At 41.4% G+C, this 17,504-nt stretch overlaps 1 protein-coding gene across 2 annotated transcripts in view; it reads right to left on the minus strand.

Annotated features, from left to right (window-relative positions):
- PHACTR2 (phosphatase and actin regulator 2) overlaps positions 1-17,247 on the minus strand; it is a 241,551-nt gene extending 224,304 nt beyond the window's left edge. The window contains exon 1 of one of the 2 annotated variants that reach the window (XM_075203220.1): positions 16,670-17,247. In XM_075203220.1, coding sequence (XP_075059321.1) covers positions 16,670-16,931 — 262 coding nt within the window. In that variant the 5' untranslated portion in view covers positions 16,932-17,247. The remainder of the gene's footprint in view (positions 1-16,669) is intronic. The other variant, XM_075203222.1, reaches the window with a different exon arrangement.
- Between the last annotated feature and the right edge of the window lie 257 nt (positions 17,248-17,504).

Consider the following 17,504-nt stretch of genomic DNA (forward strand, 5'->3'; position numbering starts at 1 on the left):
AAAGTCCTCAACCATTTGGAAATGTGAGGGTGGGTAGTAGTAATATTTGTGTTGATGATGATTTACCCATGAAATTTTGGAGGATTCTTAAAGAATGAGAGATCAGTGTAGGAGATGCTGTTAGTGGCCCGTAAAATGTATGGCCTTTTTAGACATTCTGCGACTGCATGTAGAACATTGCAATGGCTGCAAAATATAAATGTCATCTGCAATGCCACCAATAAAGCAAGAGGTAGTAACAAGGTGGAATTCCACACTTTGTATGCTTCAGCTACTAGAGGAACAGCAGCAAGCAATCATCATCACCATTTATTTATATAGTGACATTAATTCTGCAGCGCTGTACAGAGAACTCACTCACATCAGTCCCTGCCCCATTGGGGCTTACAGTCTAAATTCCCTAACACACACACACACACACACACACCACACAAATAGACTAGGGTCAATTTGTTAGCAGCCAATTAACCTACCAGTATGTTTTTGGAGTGTGGGAGGAAACCGGAGCACCCGGAGGAAACCCACGCAAACACGGGGAGAACATACAAACTCCTCACAGATAAGACCTTGTCGGAAATTGAACTCATGACCCCAGTGCTGTAAGACAGAAGTGCTAAGACCTACACAGCAAACCAGAGGTGGGAGGACATGTTATCTTACGCCAACACATTGGAGAATCCTTACTCTTATATACAAGCTGTTGAAACCCTTTGAAATTGTAACAAATGAAGTGAGCTCAGACACTTCCAGCCTGAGTCAAATCATATTCCTAATCAAACTACTGGAAGAGCAGCTAGAGAAGGAGGAGATGAAAGTTAGCAATTCAGCAAAGTATGTTGACCTTGTGGATCAAATTCTTAAATTCACTTTGCCAAGACACATGGGTTTGCTGCATCTTGAAATTGGATCACTACACTTTGGCAACCATGCTTGATCTTAGGTTTAAGTCATATGCCATGTCTTTCTTTCAGAATGACCCAAATCTTCACAGATGCGAACAGATTCTTTTGAGCAATCTGTTGGCTCAAGTAACATGTGACACCTTCCCTGCTTTAGCTCCTCCAAATGCTACAGAAAAAACGTGCCTTTTCTGATAGTCACACTGATTATGATTCAACAACACAGCAGCACACCAATGTGAAAGTTTATGACATCTGGCCAGGCTTAAAAGAATTGCCTAAATGTACTACTGACACCTCTAGCATGTCGCAATCACCATGTCTTAGTAGAATGGTGGAGGATTACTTTAATGATAAAGAAGGACTCAGACTGTCCCCTTGAATTCTGGGAGGGGAAAAAAAGGAAATTTGGAGCCCCTTGTACAAATTAGTTATGGTGTACTTAAGCTGCCCACCCTCCAGTGTGTACTCAGAAAGAGTGTTTAGCGCAGCCAGGAACGTTGTGAGTGATTGTCGAAGAAGACTACTTCCAAAAAATTTTGAAAAAAATGGTGTTCATCAAAATTAACTAGTAACTGTATGAAGAATACTGTTCTTGTCGCCAATTATCAACAAAATGTGTAGATTCCAGTGAGAATGAATACATATTGTGTGATGATCATGATCATGACATCAGTGATGAGGATGATAATCTGGTCATCAACATAGAAGATGATGACCACTGTTAACCAAATGACCGTCTGTAATTCCTAAAAAAAAATAATTAAATTGCTATCTATCCTGTCCAGTCCAGTTCATCGACCAACTGCCAAAATTTTCACTTTTTTGGAGGCCCAAATAAATCAAGCACTTCAGCGACAAAAGTGGCAACATCTGTTGCTGAAGTGCTTGATTTGTTAAACTAGGTGCATGTTCTTTTTAACATATGGGTGGGTGAGAAGACCCAAGGACAATTTCATCATGCACTATTTTACATTTTAGCCTTGGTCTATCAGCTTGTGTAACAGTCGACAATTCAGGTGTCAACAGTATTATTAGGTCGCCAATTCACGTGGTATACAGTATTATTAGGTAGACAATTAAAACGTCAACAGTATTATATAGGATAAGGGATAGGGCTAGGGATATGGTTAAGGATAGGGACAAGTGTAGGGATAGGGACAGGTCTAAGGATAGGGACAGGGTTAGAGGGATAATACTGTCTACATTTGAATTGCAAACCTAATAAATAATGTCTAAATTTTTCTGTTGTCCTAATAATACTGTCAATGTCATTATATTGATGACTTTATAATCCTATCTATTCTGCTACTCAATCCTGTAGCTGTCGAACCCATGTATGTATCACACCGGGATGGGTAGCCCCAAGTACAATGCCATCTTGCACCATTTACCATAGTGCCCATATTGTCTCATCATCTGTTCAATGTCTACTGATGCAGATGCTATCCATCTAATGAACTCCGACACTGCTACTGATGTCCACTCTCCAATGCATTTGCTGCCCATGTTTAATTTGTTAACATCCCTATCTAATATCCAGACAAACAACAAAAATGTTGGCTTTTGTGGGGGCCTAAATAAATTAAGCACTTAAGCCACAAAAGGGCAGTGACTGTCGCTAGAGTGCTTAGTTTGTTAACCTTCAAGGACATTGCCATCTTGTACAATTTTTATTCCACCACTTTTCATAAAGGATCTTCTGAAGCTTTTGTTGTATTATGTTCTTGCATCAAATTTCCTTTTTTGGTGGGCTTTTTGTAATTCATTCCAATGCCTGTTTTCAGTATGCTACCAGTGCTGCCAACTGTCAAATGACTGCTGGTTGGGTAACTAATATGCCAAATTCTATCTCTTAATTTCTTAGAATGTGGGTTTTCAAATTCATTTGTATTGTCTTGTCAAGACAGATGTTTGGCAACCAAATCTGCCTCAATGTGAGTTATATATACGTGTGTGGGAAGGCCAACTATGGCACAATCTGAACTGTCCGGTTTACATATTTCTTACACTTCACTAATATAACATATGTATTATTTATACATTCCATATTGATATAAATGACATATTTACATACTTACAAATATTTATACGAGTGACGAGTCCCCTTGTTTGATTCACAAGGGCAGCATTACGGCACACACTAATCTCTATGCAGCCAGACCTACCTTACTCATACTATAACAAGCATTTATAGTAAAACAAGGTGTTTGAAAGCTCTGCACTTGACTCCCGAGGTATACTCTACCCAACGATAAGTGCATAGTAAATAAACAGATGAAGGTGCAGGTCACTACTTAGTTTTATCAATGTCTAACTGTATCAATTCCACCACTGTTCATCCAATGTACTCTGCCTGTTTCTGTAGCCTAAGTGTCTATGATGGATGCTCTGTTATGTTCCAAATTTATTGTATGCCTAGTCTATCAAATTTTTTTTATGGGTGCACTTGATCATTTTCTAAATTTATTTATATAGCGCCATCAAATTACGTTACTTTACAATTGGGTATCTATCTACTTCTCTAAATCTATATTCATGTTGCTGTCAATTTTTGCCTAGTTGATTTTTAAAAGACATAATGCATGGGGGGGCGTGGATTAGCATCCATACTGGACGGTCGTGTGCAGGGGAAGCTCTCCCCATGTCAGAGATTCCACCTGATTTCCTCAGGTTTTCGTGGCCAAAACCAAGCCTAAATAGAATGGAAAGAACGAGGTCCCTGCTGTCCTCATATCAGAGAAATCTAACAGCTCAAAGTGGGTCCCAGGTGCCGGCGTATGCTCTGCCTCGCTGAATGCATGTGGTCCGGGGCTCCGTAAGCTAGGGTGATCTAGTTGTGATTCAATAAAAGAGACTGTAAGGTTGCCGACGACCTAAATAGACTTACCTAAGTGGAGCGGTCTCTAGTCTCTGGCTTTTAATATGCACAGCTGTGGGCAGATGCGGTGAGGAAGTGGTGGACCCATGTCTCCCGCGGAGAATATCCTGACCCCTGTTTACCACTCTTACCTGGATGGACCTCCGGATCTCTGAGCACAGGCTGCCAGGGTAAAACTCTGCAACTCTGCGATACCGGAAGTCGCGGAGGCCACAGACACCATCACTTAGCTTCTCTTCTGGTCCCCATCGTCCTGCCAGGTAATCGCCAGGAAGCTCCAGCAGGTGGCGCAGTCATCTCCACTTGCCTTTATATCGGAAGCCAGCAGATCCTCTTGGCACTCCTCGGAAGCCTGTCGGTGCGGAGCTATATGGGAGAAGTAACAGGGTGGTTGTCACTTCGAGAACTGGGTGAGTCGCAGAGTTCCTGTTAATCTCATAGAGAACTCCCATGGGTGTATCAGCTGTGTGCCTCTCTCCAACAGTTTATACTGGTCTCTTTTAAAGTGCATTTTCAGCTCTTTTACTGGCCCATTGTGACACAGAAGACTCCCAGGTGCAGTCCTGCTGCCATCTAGTGGAAGGACACTGCACATAGGCTGATCAGATGATCCTAATGCCTAAATGAATCCTACTCTCCTGGGCCGTGCTCTAAACTAACTGATGTCATAAAAGCAGGTGCCATATGTAACAGCGGAGGTGTTCATGTTCAGCATTCTCTAAGTTTCTTGTGCATTGTGCCGACCAAAAAGGGGAAACCTAATAAACCTGCTACTCTGGTGAATTTCTTCAGCTCTGGATCTGCTGCATCTTCGACAGACAAGACTGCAGCTCAATCTACATCATGGCAAACGCATCAGATCTCCCATCCTCCTCAGTCTATGCTACAGCCAGAATCATCTAGAGAGATGTGTGACTCTAAATCCTTGGAAATGGATGGCCCGGTCACATTGAGATCCATTCACTCTCTCCTGTCAGTCCTTAAAACAGATATCACTTCTGAATTCAGAACATCCATTAAAGAATTAAAGCTGACGTGGCCGCCCTTGGATCCAGAACAGACCACATGGAGTGCAAATTTAAGGAACTGGTTTCTTCCCATAACGATTTAATTTCAGCGCATGACCTCCTGCAGGAAGAGGTTACTGGTCATAAAGACAAACGGCGCAACAACATAAAGATCTGAGGCATACCTGACTCTGTCACTAACGCTGATCTGTACCAATACGCCACTGGCCTGTTTCATAAGCTCTTACCTTCTGCTTCTGACACAGACTTGCTTATAGATCGGATCCACTGTTTGGCTAAAGCTAAGAATGCCCCGGATGCGCCCCCTAAGGACCCCCATCTCAGAGTGCACTTTTTACCCGATTAAAGAACAGATCCTAAGAGCCTCATTGCCTTCTTCTCCATCCAGTGGGCAGTTAGGAGACCTTCAATTATTTACTGATATCTCGGCAGCTACCTTGGCCAAGAGAAGGTCGTTCTACCAGCTAACGACAGCCTTGAGATCGGCTAATGTCCAGTACTGCTGGGGGTTCCCGACTGAGCTTCTAGTACACAAAAATGGAGCCCTTGTCATGATACCATATCCAGATAAAGCCCTATCACTGCTGAAAGACTAAGGTATACAGACTTCAGACCCACCTGTTCGCACCAGGATTACTCAGATTTCCAAGGAGTGGACAACTCATAACCCATGAATTTCCCCTTATTCATTGACATCCTAAGAAGTGTTTTATTTTTCAATATTCATTTGATGGGTCAAATGTAGCTGATATATCTTTTTGCTATGAGTATATTTTTAGGTGTCTTAAGTGAGATCTTTTTATAAATTGACACCAGTCCACCCTCCCTTCATTTTCACCTTCTGGAGGAAATGATGTTTGAATTGGCATCTACCATACCAAGGCTAAGGGGTTTGGGTCTAGCACCCATTAGATATAGCTTTTATTGATGTTTCGATTTTCCAAGTTTTTTTCTGACCTGTTGATCCTGATCTGTTCACCCCGAACATTTTACCATATATATCTTTGTTAGAAGGTTCTAGGGTGGAGCGCCCATGGCCCGGGCGTATGTCCCGCATATTGTTACCTATTTTCTGCCACTTTTTTATCTCTCCTCTATTTAGTGGCTAAAGTGATAGTTCCCCAATGGGTACTACTTCAGTTTTTTTTTCTGTTTATGTGTTTTTCCACTTCTTTTTGTGTCTTCCCTCTTGTTTCTTATTTTTTCAGAGACTGTTTGGAGACGAAAGCTGCCAAGATTTGAAGTATGGGTAAGCTGTCTAAACCATTTGAATACATCTAGATAATGCTTAAATTTTTCTCCATCAATGCGAAGGGCCTGAACTCTCCTAATAAAAGGAGGATTGCCCTTAAAACGTTCGCAGCACACGGCACGAATATTGTAACCATTCAGGAGACCCATTTCTCAAGCCACTCTCCCTCTCATTTCCATAACTCTATCTACCCTACCTGTTATGTTGCTTCAGGGCCATTCAAGAGAAATGGAGTAGCTATCTTGATTGGGGTAAGTGTCCCTTCAAACTGGAAAAACAGATTTCTGGTAAAAACGGTAGATATTTAATTCTAGTGGGGAAAATTGGCTGACAGTATATTACCCTAGTTTCCTTGTATGCCCCCAAATACTCTGTGTCAGGATGAGAACATAAATCTGATATGCTGAAATAGAATATTGAATGTCAGGGCCCAAATAAAACTTTGCATGGATACATAAATTAACCTGATCTTCAACTCAGATAAATGTGTGACCAAATGAGCCCAGTAGGAGGTAATTAAGTTAAGCAAACCTTTGTGAAGAGACCAGCTTAAGATATGCAGATCACAGACATCCATTGTTTTTGATCATGTATTTCACTAGCTAATTGACTTCCTTTCAATAGGTAGTGTAAACACAAACTAACCCTAGGTGTAAATTAGAGAGCCATATGCCTAGGTGAGATCCTTGTAGACAAAGATAGCATTTGAAGACTGCCTATAAAGATATATGGAAATATGGATTTCAAAGGAAAATGTCTACATCGTTCATATGTTGGGAAATCTGGATGCTACTCCATACTGAGGGGCTAAAGCCACACAAGGGTCTTAAAACATAGATACCAACTACACAGGGAGCAGCCATAGTCACATGTATTTCAGGATGAGATTGGATATTGTTGTAATCTCATCATATTTGGTATTTAAATGTGCGGGAAATTATGATCGGTTTATTGAAAGGAAAGTTATGTCTCTGGGAGATATCTGAGGAAAGCTAAGACTGGTCAAAACTTAGGAATAGTTTGAACAAACCTTAGGTGACACCCAGGGGACATTTCTGCCCCCACATTAGCATTCACACTGCCCTTGTGAATGCCGTCCCATTTGAGTTTGCTTAAAAATCTGTGTTATGGAGGGACAAAGGGTCAGCTTCTTGGGGATCAATCTAATTGAAGGACTGTCCATCTTTTCTGTCTGCCCCAGGCATACAGATTATTATTTGTAAGAAATGCTCTATACTTTCATCCCATTTGTTTTTATAACTGTTTGCAATTTTTTATTTGTATGTCAAATCTTTATCTAACTGTTTTTATTATCTGTAAGCATTGTACTTTTTGTATATTAAATCTAAAATGTAATAGTTCTGTCCTTATTGCTCTAAACAAATCCATTGCCTGTTTAGAAGAGAAAGATTGCTTAGCTGGATTAATTCTTTAGATACCAGAGTGAATGTCACGAGCCGCGGCGGTACTCACAGCTGCCGCGGCTCGCTTCTGGTGCCCTCTGATGTCCCGGCCGTCACCTTGACGACCGGGACATCATCTCCGCCGGGGTCCCGACCGTTGCCAAGGCAACAGTCAGACGCTTCTCAGCATAGCGCCGCGTCCCGGCAACAGGGGACAGCCGGGCGCGTGCGCAAAGTGTCTTAATAGACTGGAGGCTATTGAGCTTTAATTTATTAGTTAGACAGGCCCTGGGTGTAATTGCAGAGCTAGGCTCTGATTGGTCCAACCATGTATTTAAGGCAGTGAGGTCTGCAGCCTCACTGCCGGTTATAGCTTCTGTTGCCAGTCTGCTGACCTGCTCCTTGCTATTGTCCTTTGGATATTGTGTTGGATTGCCCGTGTATGACCCCTTGCCTGGATTAGGACCCTGCCTGTTTTTTGTGACCCCGACCTCCGGCGTGTTTACCGACCTTCCTGTTTGCTCGTGACCCTTGAACTCGGCTTGTGTATTGGATTCCCTGTCTGCTGCCGGCCCTCGACCCTTGCCTGGACTTCACTCCGCTTTCCTGGGTTCTACCTAGTTGGTACGCACTTAACGACCCTCTGCTGGTCTGTGGCCAAGTCTGTCCCCACCACTAGGGGCTCCAGTGAACACCTGACTGGCAGAGCAGACTCCGGGTGGTGCTGTACCGGCTAGAGGGGTTCCTAACAGTGAGAAGAGTTAACTATTTAGCCACCGGTGCACAGAGTGTGCGCAATTGGGTGATTAAGTCATAGGCTTGCTACGGGCCTTATTCGTAGCTGGTGGCAGTTGCTGAGAGGTGTGAAGCCTGCGTTTGTGTTGGGACAGGACCAGCGAAATCTGTAGCCTTAGAGAAAGAGGTGAGTGTTAGATTTGGGTCTGGAATCCTGTGTTCCTTTACAGTAAGCTTCCAAGTCACAAGTGCGCAGAGTGCGGTTTGTGACTGATAAAGGGATTCAGGAGCGGTTTCCTGACAGAATAGATGTGATATATTGTATGACTGTTAGGGGGATATTCAATTGTCCGCGAGTTCGAGCGCGGAAAAACTAATACCGTTAATACGGTAATCTCTCGCTGGATTTCAGCTCGCAGCTCCCTGAGCTGCGAGCTGAAATCCAGCGAGTAAATTACCGTATTAACGGCTTTTCTGCGCAGATTTACCGTAATAACGGTAATCCTGTGCGGACCACGGGATTTTCGGCAAACCGCGGACAATTGAATATGCCCCTTAGAATACAAGATATCTAATCAGGGAGTAGCTAGGGGGGCTTATCCCTGACACTCGGCAACTCCCATTGCTCAGGAAACTGTGCCAAGCTATTCACAAAGTCAAGTGTGGAATGTTATTATGTATGGGTGACTATAATGTAGCTCCAGACCCGAAGGTGGACCGCTCATCTAGTCTCTCCAAGTAGTCTAAGTCTTTGCTTAAAGCTGTTTCTGTAGGGTTTTCTCAGATGTTAGAATATGATCTGTATGATGTGTGGTGGGTGTATCAATCATGTGAAAGGGATTACACAAACTTTTCACATGTACATAACTCATATTCAAGAAATGATATGGTTTTATCGGACAAATGGTCATTTCAACATATAAAAAAAATTGAAATCCTGCTCATTATGTGGTCAAATCATGCCCCCCTGGTGTGGCACATCGAATCCATTGCTGAAGGCCGCCCGCTGAGACCTTGGAGGCTTGCAGAACATATTCTTCTTCATACGGAGGGCACGCGTATAATGAGAGATGCATTAGACTCCTATTTGGTGCCCAATAAACCTGAAGATATTACAATATACATTCATTGGTGTGCCCTTAAGGCAGTCATGAGAGGCGCAGCAATACAGGCTGCAGCGACGATTAGGAAAACGCAGGCAGAAGTATTGACCTCTTATGAGTCGAAGTTGGCGTCTCTAGAAGCTCTTCACAAACGTAATCCCTAGGATTCTAAAGTTAAGGCTGAATTAGCGACCCTGCGTCGGAAAATTAACGAAACCTCTTTGTTACAAATCAAATATGCTATAGCTAAATTAAACCAGACATTTTATACCCTAGGTAACAGAGCTAGCAAATTGCTGGCTTGCAAATTGCGCGGGAAGAACGCTATTAATAGGATCAAATCTATATGTACCTTACAGAGTACCCATATTTCTAATATTTCCTCCCTCCAGAAATGTTAGAGGCGCAGATAGTTACCATCCCAAAACCTGGAAAGGATCCTACACATTGTAGCTATAGTCGGCCTATAGCGCTTCTCAATTTAGATCTCAAATTGTTTGCTAGGATGATTGACAACCGGTTAAATCCTATACTACCGCAGTTAATCCACTTAGATCAGGTGGGGTTTGTACCTGGGAGACAGGCTCCAGACAACTTAAGGAGGGTTTTGAACATATCAGAGATCCATTCAGCTAGATCGATCCCATTACTATTACTCCCATTGGACGCAGATAAAGTGTTTGACAGAATCCACTGGGAATATATGATTGCTGTTTTATCTAAATTTGGACTTGGAGGTTCTTTTCTCCAAGCCATAGCCACTTTGTACACCTCTCCCTCAGCCAGGGTCTTCGACAATGGATTTCTCTCCTCTGCTTTTCAGATTACTAATGGTACAAGACAAGGCTGTCCTCTGTCCCCTCTGATCTTCCCTCTGGCTCTAGAACCTTTGGCCACTAGGATCAGACTGCCGGAGGATGTGGAGGGCACCATCATTGGTAACTATCACCACAAGATTAGTCTTTTTGCAGACGATGTATTCCTATTTGTTACGAAACCTGAATCCTCTATACCTGCTTGAAAAATCTCGAATTTTGAAAAAATATTCAGAGGTATCTTACTATAAGCTAAATACTGTTAAAACAGAGGTTTTAGGGGTTGCTCTCATGCAGGATGCTCTGTAGTTTCTAAAATCGCAGTATAAATTTCAGTAGTGTTCCCTTCACTTGACTTATTTAAGCATACATATACCTTTGGACCCTATATAATTATCAGCCATTGTTGAGTCTGTTTAATAAACTTACAAAGTCATAGATAAACTTTGAGATATCTTGGATCGGTGGAGTTGCAGCTCTGAAGATGTTGCTTCCAAAAATCCTGTATTTGTTTCACTCCATCCCCTATTTAGTCCCTACTCAAGAAGTTTTATACCATTGCATTTAACTTTATCCTGAACAATAGGAGGCCTAGGCCTTCTAGGGAGAGAATGTCTACATCCAAAATAAGAGGGGGTCTACCCACTCCTAAATTAGAATTCTACCAACAGGCTGCGATTTTAGACCAGTTGAGAGATTAGCAGGCATGCCCCTCATAAAAAAACCCTGGTAGACATTGAGCAACTTAGCTCGTCTCCATTTCCATTGGGCGATCTTTTGTGGCTGGATAAATCTAGTAGACCAAACACAGCATCTACACTTAGAAGCGTTAGAGACTCACTCACTGCTTGGGATAAGATGTTGACCCTTCTACCAGATTATCACCTCCCCTTCTCTAGTCTCTTCACATTGGCATTATCTCAACTGATCCCATTCCTCCTCCTTGACTTATGTTATAGGTGGGGGGTTACGTGAATACAGAATCTTTTAGAGCGAGGGTTTCTGCCCCCCTTTTCTCAGCTCCAAACCAAAAATGATATTCCAGGATGTGACTTTTATAAATACCTCCAAGTCAGGCACTGGATACAAGCTCGCCCTCCACTCCCTTTGGTACATAGGCCGCCTCCCCCTAGTGTTCAGATGTTCCTCTCTCCGGTTTCCCATGTAGGTGGCATCTCTTCATGGTATACATTACTTTTAACCTCCATTGATAATCGTGATCTACCAATTAAAATTACCTGGGAATCTGAGTTAGATATTACTCATACCTGGGAGAAAGTCTTCCAAAACATATATAAAATGTCAAAATGTATTAACCACTCGGACATGTTGATTAAACTTGTTCACAGGTTGTATCTTACTCCGGATAAGTTACATAAAATCTGGCCAGCAGAATCCAAATACTGCTGGAGGAGCTGGGGGAAATTGGTACACTTATGCATATTTTCTGCTCATGCCCCAAAATCCAGCCGTTATCGGTTGAAATTTTCCATCTAATCTCACAAGTTTCCAAAATTGACATCTCTCCTTCTCCAATTATGGCCCTACTACATCTATATCCTCACCACCTCCAGCGCCATAACCATTATGTCATTGGACATATACTTATTGCCGCCAGAGCTGCTATAGCACAGAATTGTAGATCTCCTTTAATCCCAGATCTTCCTAAAATTATTACTAAAGTGCAATATAGCTACGAGAAACGATTGGTTTTAAATATACTACATGGGCTTCTTCCCCCTTGACTAAATGGTCCATATGGTATGAGTACTTCTCGGTCTATAGACCTGTGTCTGCTTCATGAGTTCAGCTGAGTGGCCCTTGAGCTGAGCTGAGTATTTAGGTTATATCCATAAGCACATTTCTTGCACTTAGATAGTCTCTTGTCTTGTCTCCCCTCCCTCCCCGTCTGTCTTTTCTTATCTAATTTTTTTTTAAGGTCTATAATGTACTGTATCTCGTAATATAACCAGTGCTTTATATTATTGCCTTTCACTGTTCCTGTTTATGATTGTATGTCTGAGCAGTGCTTAATGACCTTTGCACTTGATCTGCTGATGGGTAACCTTTAACCACTGCTATGTTTGTGACTTGTTTTTCTAAAACTCAATAAAACTTTTTCAGTAAAAAAAAAAAAAGACATAATGCATGTTTCTTCTTTCTTGAATCACACCTCAAAAGATTAATGAAGGTACTTATGATCCCTAAAGTGCTTTTTTACAAGGCTGCTAATAAGTAGGATGGACAAGGGAAATTAACCTCTACCTTGGATAATTCCACATGGATATTTGTACTATTACTGTCAATTTATTTTGTCTTCCCCCCTTACCTCTAACATTGAAAAGAATGTGACAGGTTCTTGTTTCTACCATGGAAGAACCAGCTTGTTGCACATGTCAAATCAATGTTCCCAAACCATAAACCAGACATATTGACCTGAACAATAATGTTACCTGTAGTGGCAGCCAAATCCGCCAATCTTTGGCTGTGCTTACAAGATTGGTGCCATGAGATAATGGTTACTGCATACTAGGCTGCAAGCAGGTTAAGTGCATTCTTCTTGGAAGTGCAAGTGTATTGGAGACACATCAAGAGCTATTCTTTCAAGAATTACGTCCTCCAAAAACATTTATTTTTTACTTTTACTTTGTATATGTATGGATATCATACTAGCCTGTCAGCTGAAAGTCCAACCTCTTGTCCCTTATCTCTGGCACTTGTCTGTCTACAAACAAATCTTCTTAATGGTAAAGCATTTTCAACAGTTTCTCCTGTCCTTTTAAATCACGCCTCATTGTGAGCCACTTTCCTGGATAGACTTACTTTGTTAGATAAAGAATGAGGTGTTGGTGATACAGAAAACTGCTGTGGCAGGTAGGAAATTGTATGCATTTGGAAGGTTGTGCCATTCATCCCAGTGTTTCTAAAATTTGCATGGGGTACCAGAAGAGAAGAAGGATGGAGACACATTGTCTATTTTGTCAATTTAGATATTGTTTCCTCTTTTTAGATCTGAGTATGTATTTCACATGACTCTGTATTTTGGGGATTTATTTTACAAAATTGTCTAATCATCCATCTTCTCAAAAAATGTTTCCAGTTGTTGCTGACCCATATGAAAAAGAACAGGCTATTTTCCACTGCCAGTGCTGGACCATTATAGATGCAGTATGCTGTAGTCTGAGAGTTGTAATACAGACAAGATTTAAAATAACTTGATACAAAGTAATTCTCGTGCATATCTGGCTGAGCCATTTATGCTGCATATATAGCATGCAAAGAAAACAATTATTTTACTTTTCAACCCACACACTAATTCTAAATTTCTCACATAATCTGTGCTTTGAAAGGTCTGTACAATGTTTGTAGGTTGACTGAAACAGATTTATATAATTATTCAAAGGTCACCCATTAGAAACTTGAAAAGTCAACCCACGTAACACTAAAGATGCTATATGAAATGTTCAGTGTTAAACATTAACACCTAAACTCCTGAATTCTAGCACTGAGAAGTTAGGTGTTTTGTTGCAGAGGAAAATTGACTATGGCCATCATCATCATTGTTTACTTACAAGGCACCACATATTCCTCAGTGCCATACAGCAAGGGTACATCAATATAAAACAAACACATGCAGTTATAATACATAAATACAATAACATTAGTATAAAACAAATATAGCAATACATGTAGTTAACATAGTAAATTGCACTATACAGCATCCCATACACAGTGTGCAATATAACAAGAACTTACAGACAGGACCAACAGGCTGGAGACAAAGGGTAGAGTGGACCTTGCCTGTGAGAGGGAGGGAGAGACAGGAGTAGATGGCAAATTTGGGGTCCTCGAGGGGGGGAGGATAAGCAAGCAAGAAGAAGTGGGTTTTCAGGGAGCGTTTGAAGAATTTAAGATTGGGGGATAGTATTCTAGAGCGAGTTAGAGAGTTCCAGTGGTAGAGGACAACCCGGGACAAGTTTTCAACCCTGGAGTGGGAGGAGGTGACAAGCAGGGTGGATAAGCAAGGTCAGAGGTGAAGTGTAGAGGTCGAGCAGAAGTATATCTTGAGATTAAGGTCAGTAATATAGGGAGATGAGACCTTGTGGAGGACTTTATAATAAGGAGTTTGAACTGGATTCGGAAGGCAACTTGAAGTTAGTAGAAGGCTTTGCAGAGGGGTTCAGCAGATGAGGAGGGGCAGGAGAGAAAGTGTAGTCTGGCTGCAGCATTCATGATGGGTGTATTCATATTAGGTGTGTAAACGGTGTGAAGGATCTGGCCTCTGACTACAATAATCACTAAATACTTTGAGACATTTTGGGAATGTAACTTTCACAATATGCTATTCTTAAAGCAGTTTGCACCTACATGTTTACATAATCATAACCTAAACCATCATATAACAGATAATCGCCATTGTACAGTTAAGCTTTAGTTTCTGAAACAACAAAAAAACCCAGAAAACCTGATAGCATTGTTACGAGCCGCGGCGGTGCCCAGCCGCCGCGACTCCCCGGTCTCCGTCCCGGCCGTCGCTATGGCGACCGGGAAGTCACTTCCGGGGGCTCGTCAGACGTTGCCATGGCAACGGTAAGAAGCTCTCTTATCCAGCGCCGCGTCCCGGCATTACAGAGCAGCCGGGCGCATGCGCAACAGCGGGGCAAGCCTGAAGGCTAATTGGAACAGCTTGTGGGCAATTAGAGAGCTAGGCTCTCATTGGTCTGCTTCAGTATTTAGGGCAATGAGGCCTGCTGCCTCATTGCCGGTTATAGCGTTCTGTCCTCAGTCCTGCTGCCTGCTTGTGCTATTCATTTTGGTTCCTGCTACCTTGGATTTGACTACCCGTGTTTTGACCCCTGCTTGTTATTGGACCTGTGACCCTTCTCTTCTGACCTTGACCTTTTGCCTGGAATTCGGATTTTGCTTCTCTGACTGTGAATTTGACCCTTCGCTTGCCCTTGGATATTGCATCTGTGCCTGTGACCTTTTGACCTAGGATTCTTCTTATACTACAGTCCACCAATCACTCCACTTCTGGGAACTCCTTTAAGTCAGTTTACGTTACTCGACCCGCGGTCGGCCTGCAGCCCAGTCTGTCCCCACCACTAGGGGCTCCAGCGAACACCTGGCCTTCAGAGTAGTTCCCGAGTTTCACTGTACTGACTTGGGAGTTCCTAACAAGCATATCCTAATTTATTTACAGTGTACGGAAACACAATATATATGTGCATATCTGTACAACAGGCTTCATTTATATTAATATTTCATCAAATTTCAAACAAGAAAGTGGAATAAACCATAACAATTTAGCAGGATGATCAAACAGTACATTGTAAGAAGCCAACTATGTCCTACAACATAGCAATTACAATGAACCATACATACATTAAGGGTCTCTCTCTTCCAGGACACTGTAGCATGTAGCATTACGCTAAAAGCAAAGTAGATCTCCAACATGTGCAATCAAGCCTTATCTTTCAGAAATTAAAAACTCTCAGAAGCCTTTATGGTTATAGAATAATTTGTTATAGGGGATTGTGAAACTTTGTATGTTAGGTGAGAACAGGTGATCTCTTACAGAGCCAGCTGGTTGACATCTATGTGTGGACATGCCTGACCTAAATGGACTGGGGGCATATAGAAATGGTGTAAAACATATAGAGGTATATTTACTAAACGGGAGGTTTGAAAAAGTGGAGATGTGGCCTATAGCAACCAATCAAATTCTAGTTATCATTTATTTAGTACATTTTACAAAATGACAGATAGCATCTGATTGGTTGCTATAGGCAACATCTCCACTTTTTCAATCCCGCAGTTTAGCAAATATACCCGATAGTCCATTAAGTAACAAGTGAGGGGTTGGTACTTCAAGGATATCAACCCAATCTGAATTATCTTAGTAATTGACTTTTCATGCAGCAGCAGCAATCTCAATTATACTTATGTTTTCTGGCCTTTTTTGCTGTAAATTAGTGAGATCACATTTGTGAATTTCAGTGTTACCATGGAAGAGATAGACTCTGTGCCATGTGCATTAAAGGGCTTGCTATTTCTATTCATACAGACCAAAAACAAGAAATACCTGCATATCATAAAAATAACCAAAACTATATTGAAACACAGCATATATATGTGTATGTATATATATATTATAAATGAAGCATGAAGTTGCTTCTGGTTTTAAATGAGATGTGATGCAAATGACATAAATATGTACTAGTCAAAAGGTAATTAGGGGAGCTTATTGTGCAATTCTTCAAGGAGATTAATGAAATTGCAAAGAGCAAATTATTTGTGCACAAACTGAACACTTTGCACTTGGTAGAGGTTGTAGACGGTATAAATGCAAACATAACACTACAAATTATTTACCTATAAGTCAGAAAATCAATTATCATCCCTAATTTATTTTACAACATAAGAACATGTAGTAAGTACCAACATCTAAGCAACATGACATAATATTTGAATTACAATAATCCTCTAAAAAACACAGTAAAGCCATTGCAATTTGACTGCAAAAATGACTACGTAATGCATGTGTATTTACCTGACCCGGTTACTCTAACTCTGAGCAATCTGACTTGTACAAATGAAGAGGTGTCACTTTTGGATCTAGCTCTGGTGAAGAGATCCTGAAACGGAGACTCGTAATGAAGAAATGGAGAAGAAATTTCTGATCTCAACTGTGGCTTGCCAGGTGTCCCTGATAATCGCTTTACCATCGATGTCCATGTTTTTGACTCAATTACACAGCTGTTGATGTCTTCTGTTAGCCACCCACTTTCCTCATTCAAGGAGGAATATGCCATTATTCTTATTTAGCTAAAGAGTACACTGAAGAAAAACTCACAGCAAGTCAACTAATTAAAAAGCATCAGAGTCTGAGATACAGGAAGTAACCACATCCCATTGCAAACTTTTCTTGTTTTAATAATGCCACAATACTAAGCTGTCATGAAATAATGGGTAGTTGTTTATCCTGACATCAATTGTACACTCTACTTTGTTGACTAGCAGCAGCAATAATGGGTCCTGTGCTGTTTATGTTGAAAGTAAACATGTTCTGATATCAGAAATGTATAGCACTTATTGGGTCTGAGTCAATAAGGAGAGCAAAGCATAAAAAAGGAGTGACTTCGCACCTGGGCAAAATCATGTTGCATTGGAGGGGGGGTGTACATTTAAAATGTGGGGATGGATTTATAGTTGGGATGGGGCATGTCCTAGATCAACTTTAAATTTTAGTGTAAAATTAAAACTATCAAGTATTTATGTGCTACATGAAAAAACAGCCAGTATTTAATTTATGTGCAAAGTAATGAATTAATTTGCACCCCTTGCATTGTAACATGGTTTGTCCTGGAGAACATTTACTCCTTTAC

This window comes from Mixophyes fleayi, chromosome 3 (genome assembly GCF_038048845.1).
Source record: "Mixophyes fleayi isolate aMixFle1 chromosome 3, aMixFle1.hap1, whole genome shotgun sequence".
Taxonomy (NCBI): Eukaryota; Metazoa; Chordata; class Amphibia; order Anura; family Limnodynastidae; genus Mixophyes; species Mixophyes fleayi.